The sequence below is a fragment of the Notamacropus eugenii genome, chromosome 2, assembly GCF_028372415.1.
Source record: "Notamacropus eugenii isolate mMacEug1 chromosome 2, mMacEug1.pri_v2, whole genome shotgun sequence".
NCBI classification, from domain to species: domain Eukaryota; kingdom Metazoa; phylum Chordata; class Mammalia; order Diprotodontia; family Macropodidae; genus Notamacropus; species Notamacropus eugenii.
Genome location: NC_092873.1, coordinates 125221132 through 125239736, shown reverse-complemented (window position 1 = coordinate 125239736; position 18605 = coordinate 125221132). Strand labels below are relative to the sequence as shown.

General features: G+C 35.7%; 1 protein-coding gene across 3 annotated transcripts in view; it reads right to left on the bottom strand.

Moving 5' to 3' along the window:
• Positions 1 to 388: 388 nt before the first annotated feature.
• Positions 389 to 18605, bottom strand: part of BEND6 (BEN domain containing 6) — a 79546-nt gene continuing 61329 nt past the window's right edge. For all 3 annotated transcript variants that reach the window (XM_072642533.1, XM_072642532.1, XM_072642534.1), the window contains one exon: positions 389 to 719. In XM_072642533.1, coding sequence (XP_072498634.1) covers position 719 — 1 coding nt within the window. In that variant the 3' untranslated portion in view covers positions 389 to 718. The remainder of the gene's footprint in view (positions 720 to 18605) is intronic.

Sequence of the window (18605 nt, the reverse complement as noted above, 5' to 3'; positions counted from 1 at the left end):
GAACTTCTGAAAAAAAAAAAAATCCCAATGGAGGACCTCAAGGCAAAAAGCCTTCCACACTCAGAGAGAGAAATATGGAAGTCACTCACATAATGTAGCAGATCATGTTTGTGTATGTGTATCTGTTTGTGTATCATGTTCTGATTTGTTATACGGATTCTTTCATTTATCTTAGTCTGACTACATAGCATGACGATAGTGAAAATATACTCAATAGGAAAGTATATGTAGAATCTATACAGAATTGTATGCAGTCGTGGGGAGGGAGGGAGGTAGTGGGGGGTGGGTGGGGAGGGATAAAATCGCAATTGTATGGCAGTGATTGTTAAACATTAAAAAAAATAAAAAAATTAATAAAAAAAAAATTAAAAAAAAAAAAAAAAAAGCTTCTTATAGGTTTTTCTATGTCATAAGTAATAACTGTGCTCACAGTCACTAGCAAATGAGTTGAACAGAGACATATATGCATATATATGAAGTAATATAAATATTCTAGAGCAACCTGTACTACATATTTATTTTGATTTGAACAACAGTTACATTTCTCCAAATGTAGCTTGACGATCTGGGTTACCACAATGAATTCTTTCTGTAACTTGTGTTTCTTCATCAGGAAGAGCAAAGACATACTGTAGTTGTTCCATACCAGGTCACTTCATATATGTTTCCACACAAATACTGTATGTGTAGTTGCAGATTTTTCGATATTACCAATTGTTCTGTAATGGAAAGAGATTTTTTTCTAGTTTAGCATTTTTAAAAGCATTTGTTTGTTAAACATTTTAAAAAAATAATTGTTTTAAGGGTGGAGTTCCTTGTATTATCCCAGTCACTTAAAAATAATTGAAACAATCAATTGGACCTGAGTGTGAACAGGGTCTGTTATACCTCAAAGCTTTGTCTTAACTCTAAGGAATTTGAAAAAGAGGGAGGAGCTACCTTTGAGCCAGATAGATATTCTGAGCTCTGGAAGAGAAGAGGAGGGAGTGGGGTAGGGGTGTTACATATAGCTGAGTCAAGAACTGGCAGGCCTTGTGTTTTTGTCTTTTTCGAAGAGAATGACATGACTTGCACTTGACATTGATTTGACTGAGGGAGATTAGCAGCCTCACTTTCTTCTCCAGAGCCATCTGGGTCCATCAGGACAACTGGAGATGGTCCAGGATGCTTTGTGGGACCCTTGCCATTTTAGGCCAAGGTCTTATCACTTTCTCACTTTGAGTGAGAAACACCTATTCAATGAATACACCTTTTTTAAGCATGTGTGTGTATGTGTGTGTGTGTGTGTGTGTGTGTGTGTGTGTGTGTGTTCATCCTTTGTTGCCAAAGAAGATCATGCCATCAGAGAAATGATGACATGACTTGCACTTGACTTTGTTTTGAGTGAGGGAGGGCTGTGCAGGTCACTAGCCTCACTTCTCCTCCAGAGCCATCTGAATCCAGTGACCAGGTATTCATCAGGGTGACTGGACATGACCCAGGATGAGGCAATTGAGGTTAAGCGACACAGCTAGTGAGTGTCAAGTGTCTGAGGTGAGATTTGAACTCAGGTCCTCCTGACTCCTGCACTGGTGCTCTATCCACTCCACCACAGTAGTTACTCACAGGATTGCCCCTTTAAAAAAAAATCAAACTGGGAGGGGAAGACCCTCAGGATTCCTGGGTAAAAGAGAAACAATTACTATTTTAGTATTTACATGCACTCAATGCTAGATGGGCAGGGACCTGTTGTCCAATAGATGAGCTCCAGAGTGAATTGGATTTAAGGCTTAGTGTTTGAGCAAGAAATCTAGCCAGTAAAAAGGAAAAAAGGCAGGAAAAAAGGCCATGGAAATGTATCTTCCCCTGGGTAGAGCACCCCCAGGAGGAGAGGAGAGGGGAGGGGAAAAGAGAGAAAGAGAGAGACCTTAAAAGAGGAGAGAGACCTTAGGCAAGGTGACAGTGGGACAAGTATCTCTGAGAAGACAACCTGTGCTGACTTTGCCAGTGTGCCTACTGACTCAGGGACCTAGGGAAACCCCAATAAAATGTCTGTTCCTTTTTCAGTTTGCTCTCCTGATGCCCATCTTTCCACCTACACTAAAATACAATCTCCTGTTTCACCAAACATTTTAGGAAACCTGAATTTTGTCTCAACCACAGAGGGTTCAGAGATTAGCTAGAAGTATATCTAAATATGAATTCATGCAGAGAGCCCAACGTCCATCTTAAAGGGTATGAATTTTCCTAATTAAGGGTTTAGAACAATGGTGATTGAACACTAAACTTTTCATCTAAAATAAATTCCCTAAAGCATCAGAGCACCAAGTAGACCTTAGAGGTCATTGTATTTATTGTAGGCTTAAAATAAGCTAATTATTGTAATAGGATGTTACAAATGTAAGATCCAGATAGAAGTTGGTCATTATAAATGAGCAGAGTTATTTATTTTTATATATGATATTTTTTAAAGTTAGAAAATATAAATTTATATTACTAAAGTACAAAATGTTACTGTGGTTGTAAATGAAACATTTAGAGATAACATTCAAACTGGTATTAAGTGAACCAAGGTGATGTTGTCCTAACTGCCACCAATGAAGAGATAATTGAGTTGTAATAAATGGGGCTTTGGCTGCATTGAGAAGGTGAACTATTGATTCCAGAGGCATGGAAGGAGTAACTATGAGTCCAGACTTTGGCAGGTAATGGGAAAGGAGTATAACTGCTAATATTCCAGGAAATGCCCCTCAATCTGGGTCTAAAGGATTTTTTCCCATCTAAGCAAGGCATTGAGGACATTTGTATGAGCACAAGGGAAGAAAAGAAAAAGGATGCTAGAACTGTTTGATTGTCCCATTCCCTAGTAAATAACTCTAAGGGGATTTTAGTTATCTTTAAACTTGCTCATCTGGATGCTCTCCCCAGGTGGATTAAAGACTCAGAACATAGAACTTATGAGCCTCCCACAAACTTTCACCCTCTCTAGTTTCTCAGGGATTTGATCATGAGAACTGTGAACTGCTACCTATTATAGGATTGTACTATTCCTTAGAGAGAAAAAAATCTTTAACTGTGTTACCAACTTGTGCATGACCCTTTGGGCTAATATTGTTTTTTATTTGTTCCTGTCATGCTTAGGTTCTATTAGGAATCAAAATGAAGGACAACTAAGTACTAGGTTTTCCAGATAGTCAGAAGTCCTGTATCTACTCTTAATAGATTGTGAGGGCCCCAGGATGAAATAGTCTATAACTGTTAAAAATCAAAGGAACAAGGGAAGATCTCCAGTTGTCTGAACCTAAAGCAAAATTACACTAAGGTGTGCTATGTAGGGTGATTAGTAGGAAAAGAAAGTGACTGGATGAAATGCCTCTAACCCCTATGAGCATGTAGCTTAATGTATCTCCAAATTATTCTCCAATATAATATGATAAAGAACCTTAGGAATGTCCCTTTTTCACTTCCCAACATATGCAGAACATAGAAGAGAAAAAGAAATTGTCAAAAAGTAACTTGAATAGAAAAAAAAAATCTCCCAGTGTATAGAAAATAGAGAATTGTTTCAGTGATAGAACTCAAAGAATCCTCAGTTTGGTGACAGGAACCTTAAAAGGCAATTTGGAATGCCAACACAAACTTAAAGATAATCTCTGTATTTTATTCCTATCCGGGAAATGGGTAAAGGAGCATGTTATGGATCTAGTTGATATCTAGTTAATAATCTACTCAGATAATGATTTGTTGGCGTGGATGAGTGTGTGTCAACAAAAGTGTTTCTGATCTGTTCATATATGTCTTTTAAATGTATATATATATATACATAATATATATACAAATACTGTATCTCTGTATATATGCATATAAATATGTATATATGTATGTGTATATATTTGTGTGTGTATGTGTATGTATGAAGCTCATCATTAAGAATGGGAAGAAGTCCCAAATAAAATCAGTCAGCAAAAAAAGAAATACAAGTTAGCTATCCAATTTTTTAAAGCATGGAGGATTAGAGTTTGATTTGAACTGTCATTTTGCTTCATTTTTATTTCATCTATTTTTCTCTTGGTCTGGACAATGAGGAAAGGAAACAGTGACAAGATAAAGAAATATATAGAAAAAGACTTCCTTAATCCCTAGATTTGTTGAACTAAAATAAAAAAAAAGAAAACAAAAACCTAAATTATGACTCATAGATCTAGACCTGAAAGAGATATTAGAGGCTATCTAGTTCAACCACTTCACTACTTTATTTTAAATGAGGAAACTGGGACCCAGGAGTGTTAAGTGACTTGCCCAAGGTCATACAGGTAGTAAACTTAGAATATGAACTCAGATTCTCTAAATCCAGCCAATTCTTTTTCCACTATATTGCAAACATCCCCTTAATCCCTCTTCTCAAGCATTTATTTGATGTTCCAAAGCTATAATTATGAAATTAGAAAGTAATGCTATGATATAAATATAAATGAGTCCTATGTAAACCTCTGTAAATGTACAAAAGGAAACAAGACAGAGATGGGTCTACTATTTTGAAATATAGTATTGTCATAACCAATAAGCTAGGATAATTTGGAACCTTGATATTGTGCAAAAAGTTGTTTGCTTGTTTGTTTTTTTAATTCCTAACCCAGCTGAAGGAAACAAAAGAAACACATCCCAAGGTCTTGAAGAGTATGTCCCAACAATCCCAGCTTTTAAAAGCTAACCATTTTGACCTTGAAAATTTGACCACTGGGCAACCTCCCTCCTCGATTATTTACATGAAAGGATTGCTCTGCTGGACTTAGATTCAAGAAACATTTGGAATCAGGCCTTGCCTCCGATACTCACAAAGGTCCTCAGTTCCCTCTCCTGTAGCTTATAGCGCCTCCCTCACAGGGGTGCGGGAAGCACTGAGTAATTTAATATATATTAACTATCTTACCTATCCTCAAGGCACTATATCAGTGTCATTTATATAATCTTGTTTAGTTGGGTTTTTTTTTTACCATCCCTAGAGAATCTTGAAGATTGCTAATGATTTTATACTTAATTTCACAGATACTGAAGTCCTGCTGCGGATATGGAAAAGACAGATGGAATCTTTTAGAACATTAAGTAATGGAGACATTTGTCCTTCAGACACAAGTCCCCCTTGCCTGGAATGATCTCCCTCCTGATTTCTGCCTCCTAACTTCCTGGACTTCCTTCAAGTCCCAACTAAAATTTATAGGAAGCTTTTTCCAATCCCTCTGAATTCAAGTGCTTTCCCTCTGTTGATTATTTCCAATTTATCCTATATATAAAATTTATTTTCAGGTAGTTCAGTAGATAGAGCTCTGAACCTGGAGTCAGAAACACCTGAGTTCAAATCTGACTTCAGGCACTTATTAGCTGGGTGACACTGGGCAAATCACTTAGCCTTTACTTGCCTCAGTTTCCTCATCCTTAAAATAGGGATAATAATAGAACTTACCCCCCAGCGTTGTGGTGAGAATCAAATGAAATTTTAATAATTCTAATATGCTTAGCACCTGTGCCTGACACATAGTAAATACCACGTAAAGATTACCTATTATTAAATGATGAACAAGAAGACTTCAGAGAGGCCTGGAAGGACTTATATGACCTGATGCTGAGTGAAAGGAGCAGAACCAGGAGAACTTTATGCACAGCAACAACCACAGTGTGTGAGAGTTTTTTCTGGTAGACTTAGATTTTTGTAATAACACAAGAACTTCTGAAAAAAAAAAAAATCCCAATGGTGGACCTCAAGGCAAAATGCCTTCCACACTCAGAGAGAGAAATATGGAAGTCACTCACATAATGTAGCAGATCATGTTTGTGTATGTGTATCTGTTTGTGTATCATGTTCTGATTTGTTATACGGATTCTTTCATTTATCTTAGTCTGACTACATAGCATGACTATAGTGAAAATATACTCAATAGGAAAGTATATGTAGAATCTATACAGAATTGTATGCAGTCATGGGGAGGGAGGGAGGTAGTGGGGGGTGGGTGGGGAGGGATAAAATTGCAATTGTATGGCAGTGATTGTTAAACATTAAAAAAAATAAAAAAATTAAAAAAAAAAAAGATTACCTATTATTGTTATTGTGGTGGTGATTATGGTACATAGTTTGCGTGTGGTGACCTCTATTAGATGATTAGTGCCTTGGGAGGAAGGATTGTCTTTTATGTTTCTTTGGATCCTCACTTAGGTAACAGTGACTGGCACCTAATAAATGTTTTCTGACTGATTTGGTATCCTTCCTCTGGCAAAGAAATATTGTAAAAGCTTTTATAGTATTTGTGTACATTTATGTGTGCAGCAGTGCATCATGAGTTAATCTGAACTGAGGAAAACATTCCTCTAGAAGTTACAAAGGATAAGAGACCTTGAGAAGTTAGAAATCATATCAGGTTGTTGGCAACTTCAGTCAGAAAAAAAGTCTTCATGAAATTTCAGCTGCTTTGAGAAAGATAACATTTTTTTAAAAGCTGGAATACCTATACATTTAAATGTAAATTCATTGGTTCTCCAATATGACCATTAAAAAAACTAGGTTTTGGATTCAAAAATTTCAAAATAATTATGAATAAAGGCTGCTTGAATTTTCGATATTTTACATTGAGGCATTTCTTTTGATGAGAGAAATAATTGCATAAGGAGTAGAGCTCTGGCCATGGGTCATGAAAGAACTCTGTTCAAGTCACACCTCAGATACCTACTGGCTCCATGTGCCCTGGGACAAGTTATTTAGCCTTTCAGTGCCCTAGGCACCTAAAGCTATAAATTCAAGCAAGTCTGTCAATTTGTATTGATGGAGGGAATTTTCTTGTTAGAAGCATCTTATGCTAATGAAATCATGCTTGTCTGTTAGTATATCTTTTAAACAGGAAATCTAAAGGTAACTGACCACTTTTCTCAGGTGGGAGAATGGCAGTTCTTTTAAGGGTTGCTTTGGTCTTAAATTCATTCTGATCCTCAACAACTTTTTGAAAGAATAGGAAGATATACAGTGCCTTTTTCTTGGGAAGACAAAAACACAGGAGCAGAGAACAAAATGACCCCTTTTGAAAACAGTGTAAATCACCTGGAAAGACATATCAACTGATGCAAAGTGAAGCAGGAAAAACCAGGAGAACATTGTACACAGTAAAAGCAATATTGTATGATGATAGACTGTGAATGACTTAGCTATTCTTTGCAATGCAATGATCTAAGACAATTCCAAAGGATTTACTATAAAAAATGCCATCCACCTTCAGAGAAAAAATTGATGTAGTCAGAATGCAGATTGAAACACAGTTTTTTACTTAATTTGTCTAGGTTTTTTTTGGTCTGTGTTTTCTTTCATAACGACTAATATGGAAATATATTTTGTATGACTGCACATATATAATATATATCAATTTGCTTGCCTTCCCATGGAGGAGAGAGGAGAGGGAGAGAGGGAGAGAATTTGAACTCAAAGTTTAAGAGAAAAACATATTAAAAATTGTTTTTACATGGAGTTGGAAAAATATATAATTTATTTAAAAAAGAAAATTTAAATCATAAGAACTGAAATCAAATATGAAACAACAGATTATATATTTCTCAAAAGAAGTTTTTGACACACCATCAGTATTCAACTGTGTAAACTTCTTTGTTCACAATGGTTTGAACTGAGGCCAGTCCCAAGGAAGGCCCAGGAGACCACTATGCATATTTTCTCCCAGGTAGCAACAAGCATTAAAGCAGTTCAGAATGCTCACTTAACTTCCTATCTATTGTCAAGCATCTCTTTACTATAAAGAAGCCCAAACATTGTGGACAAGACTGTCCCTGGGAGGTGATACCTACATTGTACCCTAGAACAGGGATTTTTTATCTTTTTTGTGTTATGAACCCTTTTGACAGGCTAGTAAAGCCTATGAGCTCCTTCTTAGAATAATTTTTAAAAAATAAAATACATAGGGCTACAAAGTTAGCCAATTATATTGTGTAGTGGCAACCATACTAGCACAAAGGTGGAATGCTAGCACAGGTTCTTTGATCTGCTTTTCTAAAGGAAGGACAGCTTTAAAGGAGTTAATAATCTTAGTTTAATTAACAGACAGATAAGTACAGATAAGTAGTCCAAGAAAGAATTCAATAGACAGGGTTCCAAGTGTCTAAACAGAATCAAAACAACCACCTAGATATACTACCAGACCAGGAAAGCACCAACATCTGAATAATGGGGGGCAGGACAGGAAGACACTTAAACAGCTACCCAGAGTCTGGTCCAGGGAATCAAAAGGTCCTTCTCTTGAGCGAGTCCCCAAAGTAAAATGCCAACCTCCCAGAATATATAACAAAGACTTGGCTCCTGGTTGGCTCAAAACCTGAAGGCACCACAACTCACATGACTCAGCACAAGCTATGAATTACCAAATTTATCCTTCAGATGTTTACAGTTTGGCATGAGTCTATGAAACTGAACTCCAGAAAAAACAACAAAAAAAATCCCACTTTCTTTATGCTTACATATTGGAATACAGTTATAAAGCTGTATTTAAAAATAAAAGTTCACAGGCCCCATATTAAGCACCTCTGCCCTACATCATACCAAGATCTGAGTAATAAATAGCACAAAATGGGTCCCTTTTTCCAAACAGGGGCACCCAAACTGCTCAGTAGAAAAAAAATTGTTCTTTAGATCCACCTTGCCCCTGAAGATAGGAATTCATTTCTACTATTCAAGAGAGACTAGGGCCTATGGGGACCTGGACAGTTTCGTCATTTGGATAGCAACGATGCCATTGTACATGTAAATGTGTAAATGTGCCAGTGAGGCATGCAAATATAAAATACCAAATTACATTCCAAATCCCTGAGAGTGGATGCACCTCATTCATTTTCTACGTCAGCTCCATTCTCTAACAGAGAACACTTTGGAAGGAATGGATGGCAGTCATGGACTTTGTAAGCTATGTCATGCTTTTCATCATAAGGCTAATTTCCCTTAGTTTTTCTTGAAATATTTATCTTTCAGCATTAAACAATATAGTAAATTTAAAGCAGAGACCTGAAGGGTTATTCATCAAGATCTTCTACCTAAAAACAGAACTTCTGCACCTGAATATTAAGCCTGACAGGAGCAAACAGAAAACAGGGAGCCATGAAGCATGTTCAGGTAGTAAACACAAATTGGCTATCAGTAAGTAGCAGTGGATAGAGTGCCACCAGGCAGAGTTGGAGGAAGAACTAGGTTCAAACCCAACCTCACCAGATGTATGACCCTGGGCAAATAATTTAGCTTCTGTCTGCCTCAGTTTCTTCCGATCTGTAAAGTAGAGACAATCACAACATCTATTTCTCAAGGTTGTTGTGGGCACATAATGAGATACTATTTATAAAGTGTTTTACTAACCTTCAAGTGCTACATAAATGCTGTTATTATTGTATGTCTATCTCTTCCACACCTAGAGGGACATGCCTTCTCCTTTCAAGATATACATCTCCCTGATCCAACAAATTTTTGTAATCTCCCTCAGCCTGGGGTAATCCTTGTTAGAAACTGCCTTTACCACTCCTGAAATATACTTTATAATGAAATTTGTGATTTGTTCATTCCCTAGAAATTTGAACCCCTTTATTATAACTTCTTCAATTAGGATTCGTCAAAATGAGTGATTTTATTCTTTCTATGCACAATCATATAATCCTGTTGATATTTTTGGTCTCTTATTAATTTGCCCCTTATGGTGTGGTATGTATTTAAATAAGATGTGGGTATGCCCAGCACTTTATCTTGGGCGGTTTTCACTCTGCTGTCACTTACTAACTTCATCAGCTCTCGTGGGTTCATTTATCACTTCCATGCAAACAGCTCCCAAATCTACATATCCAACCTAGTCTCTCTCCTGAGCTTCAGTCCTATGTAACTAAGTGCCTATTGAATATCTTGGATGGAATGTCTCTAAGGAAATCACAAAGTCAACATGTCTGAAACAAAATACATTTATCTTTCTTTCCAAACCCACCCCTCTTCCAAACCTACCTATTATTATTAAGAGGGCAGCCAACACCTTTCCAATCAGCCAGGGTCACATTATTGGAGTCATTCTCAACTTTTCACATTTATTAACCCCATATATCTAGTTAATTGCGAAATTTTATTTTTCTGCCTCCATAATATTTCTTGCATAGGTTCCCTGGTCTCCGCTCATACAGCCATCATTCTAGTTTCAAGTTCTACTATTCTCTGCCTGGAACTATTTCAGTCACCTCCTAATTTTTCTTCCTGACTTAAATCTTTCTCCATGATAGATATACATCAGTTGGGGAATGCTTGAACAAGTTGTGGTATATAATTGTAATGAAATACTATTGGGCTGTAAGAAATGACAAACAGGATGATTTTAGAAAAACTTGGAAAGATTTACACAAGATGATGCAAAGTAAAGTAAGCAGAACCAAGAGAATATTATACACAGTAACAGCTATATTGTACAATGATTAACAGTGAATGACTTAACTATTCTCAGCAATACAATGATCCAAGACAATTCCGAAGGACTCATGATGATAAATATTATCCACATCCAGAGAAAGAACTGATAAAGGCTGAACTGAAATCAAAGCATATAATTTTTCACTTTCTTTAATTTGTGTGTGTTTTTGTCTTTGGGTTGTTTTTTTTTTTTTTTTTTTGCACGGAGTGGGGTTCTATCTTTTTTCACAACATGACTAATACAGAAATTTGTTTCACATGATCACACATGTTAACCTATATCAAATTGCTTACTGTCTCAGGGAGGAGGAGGGAGAGAAGAAGAAAATTTGGAACTCAAAATTTTAAAAAATGAGTATTAAAAATTGTTCTTACATGTAATTGGGAAAAAATAAAATATTATTTAATTTTTTAAAAATCTTCTCACTTTAATCCTTCTTATAGTCAGTCAAAGTGATTTTCCTAAAAGGCAGGTTTGATCTTGTCACTTTCCCCTGGTCAATAAACTCCAGTGGCTCCCTATAATCTCTAGGATCAAATAGAAAATACTCTGACATTTAAAGCTCTTTAAAAGTTGACCCCTTTATATCTTCCCAGTCTTTTTATACCTTTACACACCTCTGTGTACTCTTTAATTTGGCCATATTGGCCAGTTGCTCTTCCTCACACATACAACTCTCCATCACCTATTTCCATGCCTTTGCACTAGCTGACCATCATATCTAGAAGTTTCTCATTTCTACCTCATGGAATTCTGGTTTCCTTCAAAACGCACTTTAAACACCTCTTTGTACAAGAAGCCTTTCATGATTCCCCAGCAACTAGTGTCCTCTCCCCAAAAATTACCCTGCATTCATTTTTTTATATATATTCTATATACATCTATAGAAAGTATGTACCTGTTGTCTGCCACATTAAAATGCAAGTTTCTTAAAAACAGGGACTATTTCAATTTTGCCATTGTGTCTGCAGGTTTTAACATGTGTGCATTGATTCAGGGGTTCATTAAAGGATGAACATATGCAATGCTCGTTTCGTATTTTCTAATGCCATGTTACTTGAAGAACCAAATCTCATGCATATTGTCATGTCGTGAAACCAGAAGAGAATAGCAGCTAAATGGAAGAAGAATTCTTACTTTCTTCCCAAAGAAGAAAAGAAGAGGGATTGGCACGGGTGGTTTCACTATGTGTGCAGAAATAACTGAAAGCAGTGCTTATTATGAGGTCAAGCAAGCAGACCAAGTAAAAAAAATAATTACGATATCATAAAAAACAAAGCAATAGAGAAATTAAAGTTTGTATTATAGAAGCCTTCTATCCAAGATTGAGAGAATTATTATTTTGCTATTATATTAACTACTAATTATTAAATTAGGAATGAGGCTTTTTTCTCCTTTATTTCCTTATTTAGGGCACAGCACCTATAGAAAGGCCAGTCAGGGTCTGAAGAACATGGCTGATTGATGAGATGTCCCTAACTCACTCTGAACATAACCCTCAATGCTGGGTAGAGGGGAGTATAAGCAAAATCACTTCTGGGCATCTTCTTGCCCCAAAGAAAACAGCCCTATCCTTGTACCTCTCCAGCAGAACTCAAGTCAACTCAATTCATGAAGGAGAAAACCAGAGTGGTCTGGAGGGAAATGGATTCCTCTGTCCAGATTGCTGGAGGGAGCTGAGTCTCATGTGAAGACTTTGATAATGTTTAATATAAAATTTTAGAATAATCTCTTTGTTCTCTCTGAAGCAAACTCAGAGAGTGCCTCTTCCTATGTCAGCAAAAGCCAGCCAAGGCCGACTCTACACTCCTTAAGGAGACCTTTAACCTAAGACACTATATCTTGAATAATGAGGCTTTCCTTTGTATCTTATTATCTATAGACATATACTATGTTATGGCATATTAATGGTAAAGAAAAATAGACATCTTAGGTCGTAATTTCTATTGAACTTTGTTTAGCCTTTTCCTATGTCAGTTATCTGTTTAGGGCAGGAAGCCTGCCACTCAGTAGTGGTGGGATTTCCTTCTTTATCACCGCGACATATGCTTACCCAGCCTGAAATCCCAAGGCCTGACTAACATTGCTTTGTTAATTGTCCAGTCTTACTGAATTTATGGTTTGCTTAATTAGGAGAGTTTCTTTCTCACGGCAAAATATATATAAGCCAGAAGATTTCTGCACTGGGTAGCCAGAACATTTCTGGCTCCATAATGCATTATGTTACCGTTTTCTTTAATAGGGAATTGATTAATTAATTAAATCATAAAATGTATGCATTCAGCCTGTTGCCTTTCTTTTTAAGTTTTCAGGTCAACAACTTCTATCCCATCTCCTTATTAAATGTCCACCAATCGAGGCTGATTTTCACTTGCTGGGGTGTACCCTTTTACGAAGGTATTTAAAGCATTCATTGTCTCCAGTAGAGGTCTTTGATTTTCAGAGAGAAACCACTGATCATTAATTTATTGATTATTAGTTAGCTTAATTAAAAAATTGATTATTAATTATGCAGAAACCCTGTCTCTCCAGTTTTTCATTTGTCACAATATATAAGAAGCTAATTCAAGTATATAAGAACAAGGGCCATTCTTGAATAAAGTAAAGGTCAAAGGACATGAACAGGTAGTTCTCAAAGGAAGAAATAAAAGTTCTAAACAAGTATATGAAAAAATGCTCCAAATCACTGAAAAACTAGGGAAAATAAAATTCGAATAACTGAGGTACTACTTCCTAGGCAGCAGATTGGCAAATATGACAAAAATGAGAAAAAATGACAACTGCTGAGGGTCAGGGGGAAACAGGCATATTGATATATTATTGTTGAAGCTGTGAATTGGTACAGAAATTCTGGAAAGCAATTTAGGATCATTTCCCCAAAGTCAATCAATTATTTTTACCCCTACCTGTTGGGGAAGCAAATTTTTAAATCTCCTTTTTTTTAGTTTCTCTAGAAATAATAAATAATATTTCTTTGGCCTCAAACCCTTTCCAGACTTCCTTTTCTCCCACACTAGAAAGCAATTTCCTTGAGACAAAAACTGTTTTTACTTTTCCTTTGTATCATCAGCAAAGTGTCTGGAATATAGTAAGCACTTAATAATGCTCACTGATTTATTAATTGATAGTAAAAAAATAATTAGTATACCATCTCATTCATGGTTGTGAGACTTCTTCCAGGAGCTCACAAGTAGGAGGAGAAAAGGTCAGTGGTGGGCATAGTCCAAATTTTGACTTGGGAAAGGCAAGAGGCAATAAAGCAAGGGGTCATAGTATTCAGTGTAAAGTGGAACTGACTAATATAGCATCAACATTTCAATGGGAGGAAAAATGGGTCAAGACTGGGTAATAGTATGGTAATAGACTGGGTAATAGAATGTTAATAGACAGGAAAAGCTGGGAGGAGTGAAATGATTGGAAGAATAATAGATTTAGAACAGGCTAGGCAAGGAAAACAAGGAAGGAGAACAGAATATTAGAATATTAGATTCTAAGAATATTAGAATTTTGGATTGTGAACTTTTAATTCTTTTTTTATTTTCCAATTTTATTTATTTGTTTTCAATTTGCAACAACCATTTCCATAAATTTTAAATCTTCTCCCCCCTCCCTCTGCCCTCTGTCCCCAAGATGGCATGCAATCTTATATGGGCTCTACGCATACATTCTTATTAAACACATCTTCATATTACTCATGTTGCAGAGAAGAATTAAAACGAATGGGAAAAAGCATGAGAAAAACTAAAAAAATTCAAACAAAAGAGAAAATAGTCTTCTTTATTCTGCATTCCTACTCCATAGTTCTTTGTTTGGATGTGGATGGCATTTTGTATCATGAGTCCTTTGGGAATGTTTTAGGTTCTTGCATTGCTGTGAGGGGCCAAGTCTATCAAAAACAGTCCTTGTACACTGTGGCTGTTACTGTGTATAATGTTCTCTTGTTTCTGCTCACTTCATTCAGCATTTGGACTTTGAATTCTTGTGGGGACTTTGAAGTCTAGAGTATGACTATCTTTTTGTTTGTGTAGCTAATGTGCTCTGAAGTTGCAGATCATGGAAGCGGAGGAGGTCAAAAAACTGGGAGGCTTGTATACTGAATTCTTTAAGTATAAAAGTAAGGACTGAGCTAGAGAAATTCAGGAGCCAGGTACTGAACTCTTTGAGAAGGAAGGGAAAATAGCCTGGGGGTAGTAGATAGCTATCTCACTGATACCCTGGCTCTGTAGAGGGTGCAAAGTCTGCATGGAATGAACCTCAAAAAAAGGGTAGATTGTTCAATGAAGGTGACTTGAAGTGGGAGAATGTAAAACTGTCAGCAAGGCATGGGTTTATGTCTCTTCCTGGCCCTCTGTATTAAGGAGCATGAGAGAAGGAACATCTAGTTTTTAAGTGCATGCCCTGAGATGCTTCTGTGGTGAACCATACTTCTATGGCTATGAGGAGATAGAAGGTAGCATGTATAATAAGAATATAAGTAAGAGAAAGGAAAATTTATTAAGGAGAGACTGGATTTCCTGAAAATACAATAGAAGGGCAAGGGAGATTAGGAGGGGTAGGTCTTAAGTGGATGGGAATAAAGTAGTTGGGAGAGCTAACCGGGGGAATTGAGTTTTCATCAAATCAACCTTACCTCAGAATTCACTTATTTTAGGATTTTGACATAGATAGTTTTGTAGCCATAGGCCAGGGCGGATTCCTACTTTATAATCTGCCTGGAAGAATTGATCTATATATCATCAGCCCTAACTGTATTGTTCTGTATCTTGACTACATCCACACCCCCAGATGGGAAGTCTGTTTCTGGTTCTGGATTGTATATCTGGCCCTGGATTATTTACTAGCTATGGGGCAAGAACTTCATTTATTTTAATTAGTCAGCCAGAAGAGTATCCAACTCCAATGCTCTTTGGATGAGAGAAACAGAACAGAGAAAGAAATAGAAAGACACCAAGAAAAAAGCCAGAGACAGAAAAACACAGGGAGAAAAGAGACAGAGACAGAAAGATACAGAAAAAAGAATGACACAGAAGGAGATACACAAAGAAACAGAGAAGACTAAAGGAAAAAATGGAATACCTTTGTGATGGAATTTACTGGTTTGTTTTTTAATATAGGCACTACAAAAGAAAATTATACCAGCACAGAGGTAAAGATGGTAAAAGTGGGAATATTATGGTTTACTTAGAGAACCTAGTGATTCAATTAGATATTAATTACTTAGTTAGTAATTAATAACTTAAGTAGCAGGATATAAAATACGGCAATTAAATTCATTAGTCTTTACACATAGTACTGTTACAACCTAACAGAAGCCTATAGAAAAAGAAATTCCACTGAAAGTAACTGCAAATGCATAAAATATCTGGAAGTTAACTTCCCAACACACAAGATGTATACAGTTATAAAACAGCTTTTATAGAAATAAAGGAATACATAAATATTTGGAGACATAAATGAATATTTGCTGATTATGATTGGGTCATGTCAATATTTTAAGCTCAAAAACAATCTCAACAAATAAAAAAATACCAACAAAATAAGAAATATAATTCCAAATGAAATCATGAAATCATTTACATTTTTATAAAAGAAAAAATAAAGTTTTCTAAAACATTTGTTCAGTCAACTTTTCCAATCTTATTTCCATCTATGTCCTTAGAATGTTTAGTTGCTAGGTTTCTTATGCCCTTAGAGCCAGTGTATTTTCTTCTAATTTTGTTTGCTTTGCATAATTTTATATAAATCTTTGCCATTTTTTATATTTTATTTTTATAGCATGATAAATGAAAACAAAAACCCTTACATTAATAATACTTATGATTTCATCAATATGAGAACTCCGTTGCCGAGGCACATCACAACTCACATACGAGTTATCGTTTTAGAGTTGCCTGAAGCTCAAAAAAGATAATATAAAAATCTTGCTTTTGCCAAAACAAACAAACAGACAGAAGACATCAGGAATTTTTGAAACATATAATTGTTTTCTCATTACTATAAAATTTTTACAAAAATCATATATATTGTATGACAGAGTAGGTATTATATTACAGTAATGTACATATTGGGGCATCAAAGTATTTAGGCACATATGCAGCATATGAAGTAAGATAACTTGTAAAGCACTTAGAAATACTTTAAGTATAAGATAAATACTATTACTATTATCATAGGAAAGCTCCTTGTATAGGTCTACTGCTAGATAAGTCAGAAAAATATGGATAAGTGTTGTATAGTATAAGAATGAGGATGGTTCTGAGATTTCTAGCTAAAAAATATGTTAAAATTCGTCTTATCTTAGGATCATAAAGCTGAAGAAATCTCAGAGGCCAAATAGTCCAACATGTTCTTTTTACATGTTAGAAATCAGAGGCCCACTGACTTGCCCAGGTTTTCAAATCTACTATCACATCAGGGGTAGAATTTGAACTCAAGTTCTTGGAATCCAGGGATAGTATTCTTTCCTCCATATCATGCTGCCTATTCCTCTGATTTTATAAATGAGGAACCTGAAGCCTAGAGAAATAAATTGTTTTCCTCAGTTTGCACTGGTAACATAGTAGCAGAATCAGAATTCAAACTTGGTTCTCTGACTAAATCCTCTGCTTTTCCCACCATAACACAATGTCTTTAAGTGTAGAAAATATTCATATTGATTAAATTTCATATTTTTTAAGAGAATATAAGTTCCTTGAGGACAGATTTGGTTTCATCTTTATAGTCTCTCAGTCTTAACACAGGGCTTTATACACAAGATTCTTAATAAGTGTTTTAAAAATAAATTGAAAATAAAGTATCAAAGTTGTAATGGAATAATTACATAATTTTGAAAGACATATACACTAAGGCAAGAATCTCTAAGTTCCATCACAGTACAATCTATGAAGTAAGAAAATCCTGATTCCTACCACCTTTGTCAAAGGTAGAAAGAACTCCTACTAAATTTGACATCTGGACTTCAGGCAACTTAGAAGCCCAGAAATGAGAAGGAATGGTATTAAAGCAGAGAGAGAAGTAAGCTTTCCTTGGGGAAGAGGATCATACCTAGACCTAACAGGCACTTTGTAAATGTTTTCTGACTGACTGACCTTGGGAAAATTATCTTAAGAAGTTTGCCAGTTATAGCAGCTGTGCATAGTCAAATGAGAGTACAGAGAGCAGTAAACAGAGAAGACCATTTCTTGCTACTGGGGTATAGATGTTTTATGCATCCAAGTTAATAGTAATGCGTACCATTGTGGACTATAGTTTGTCCTAATAGCAACACCTTGAAAGTTTCTTTTCAATAAATACATATTTTGCATGATACTATTGTCCTTAGCTTGAATAAATAGCCTCAATTTCTATTTCTGGTCTGTTAAATTCCCCAGTGGGGGGAACAAGCAAATAGTGTTCCACCAGATGGTGCTATATCTAGACTAGAAACTGTAGATTTATCTAGTCTACATACCAAAAGAACATTTTCCGCAAATCATTTCCTCTGTTCTTCAGAAAAAGATATGATTCAGTTAGAAAATTCAGATATCTAACAAGTGGCAAAACATTTAAGTTTTGTTTTAAAACCAGATTCATGCTCCAAATTTCCTTTCATTGCTGAAAGGAAGCACTTTGTAACAGCATAGAATTCATACCTGGATTATAGTATCTTTTGCTGAACAGATGTCCTGATGGAATGGAGGAGTTAATCTCTTTTGGTTTTAATGCATGCCTTGTTTAAAGGGCTTGTTACATAGCACTAAAGAATGGAGCAGGTCAAAGTGAGAACAGAACTCCTGCCCTAAATTAGGAGGAACATAGAGCTTACCTGCAGTACATTTCTGATGCATTCAGATAAGCAAATAAATAGATTTGTGATTTTGCACTTAGCCTTAATACTTTGCAAGGTTAAAAAAGGAAGAGGTCCAAACATTAGACACTTAAAATTTTTTGGTAATGTTTTTAATAGCAATATATGTGTAGAGCCCATATTGAATTGCATGCCATCTTAGGGAGGGGGAGAAAATATAAAACTTATGGAAGTGAATGTTGAAAACTGAAAACAAATAAAATAAATAAAGGTGTGGTGGTAGAAAAATATTTGATTATATATGTGACATTGAGAGCCTTTCCTGTGTCAGTAGTCAATACTCAATAAACATTTATTAAATACCTACT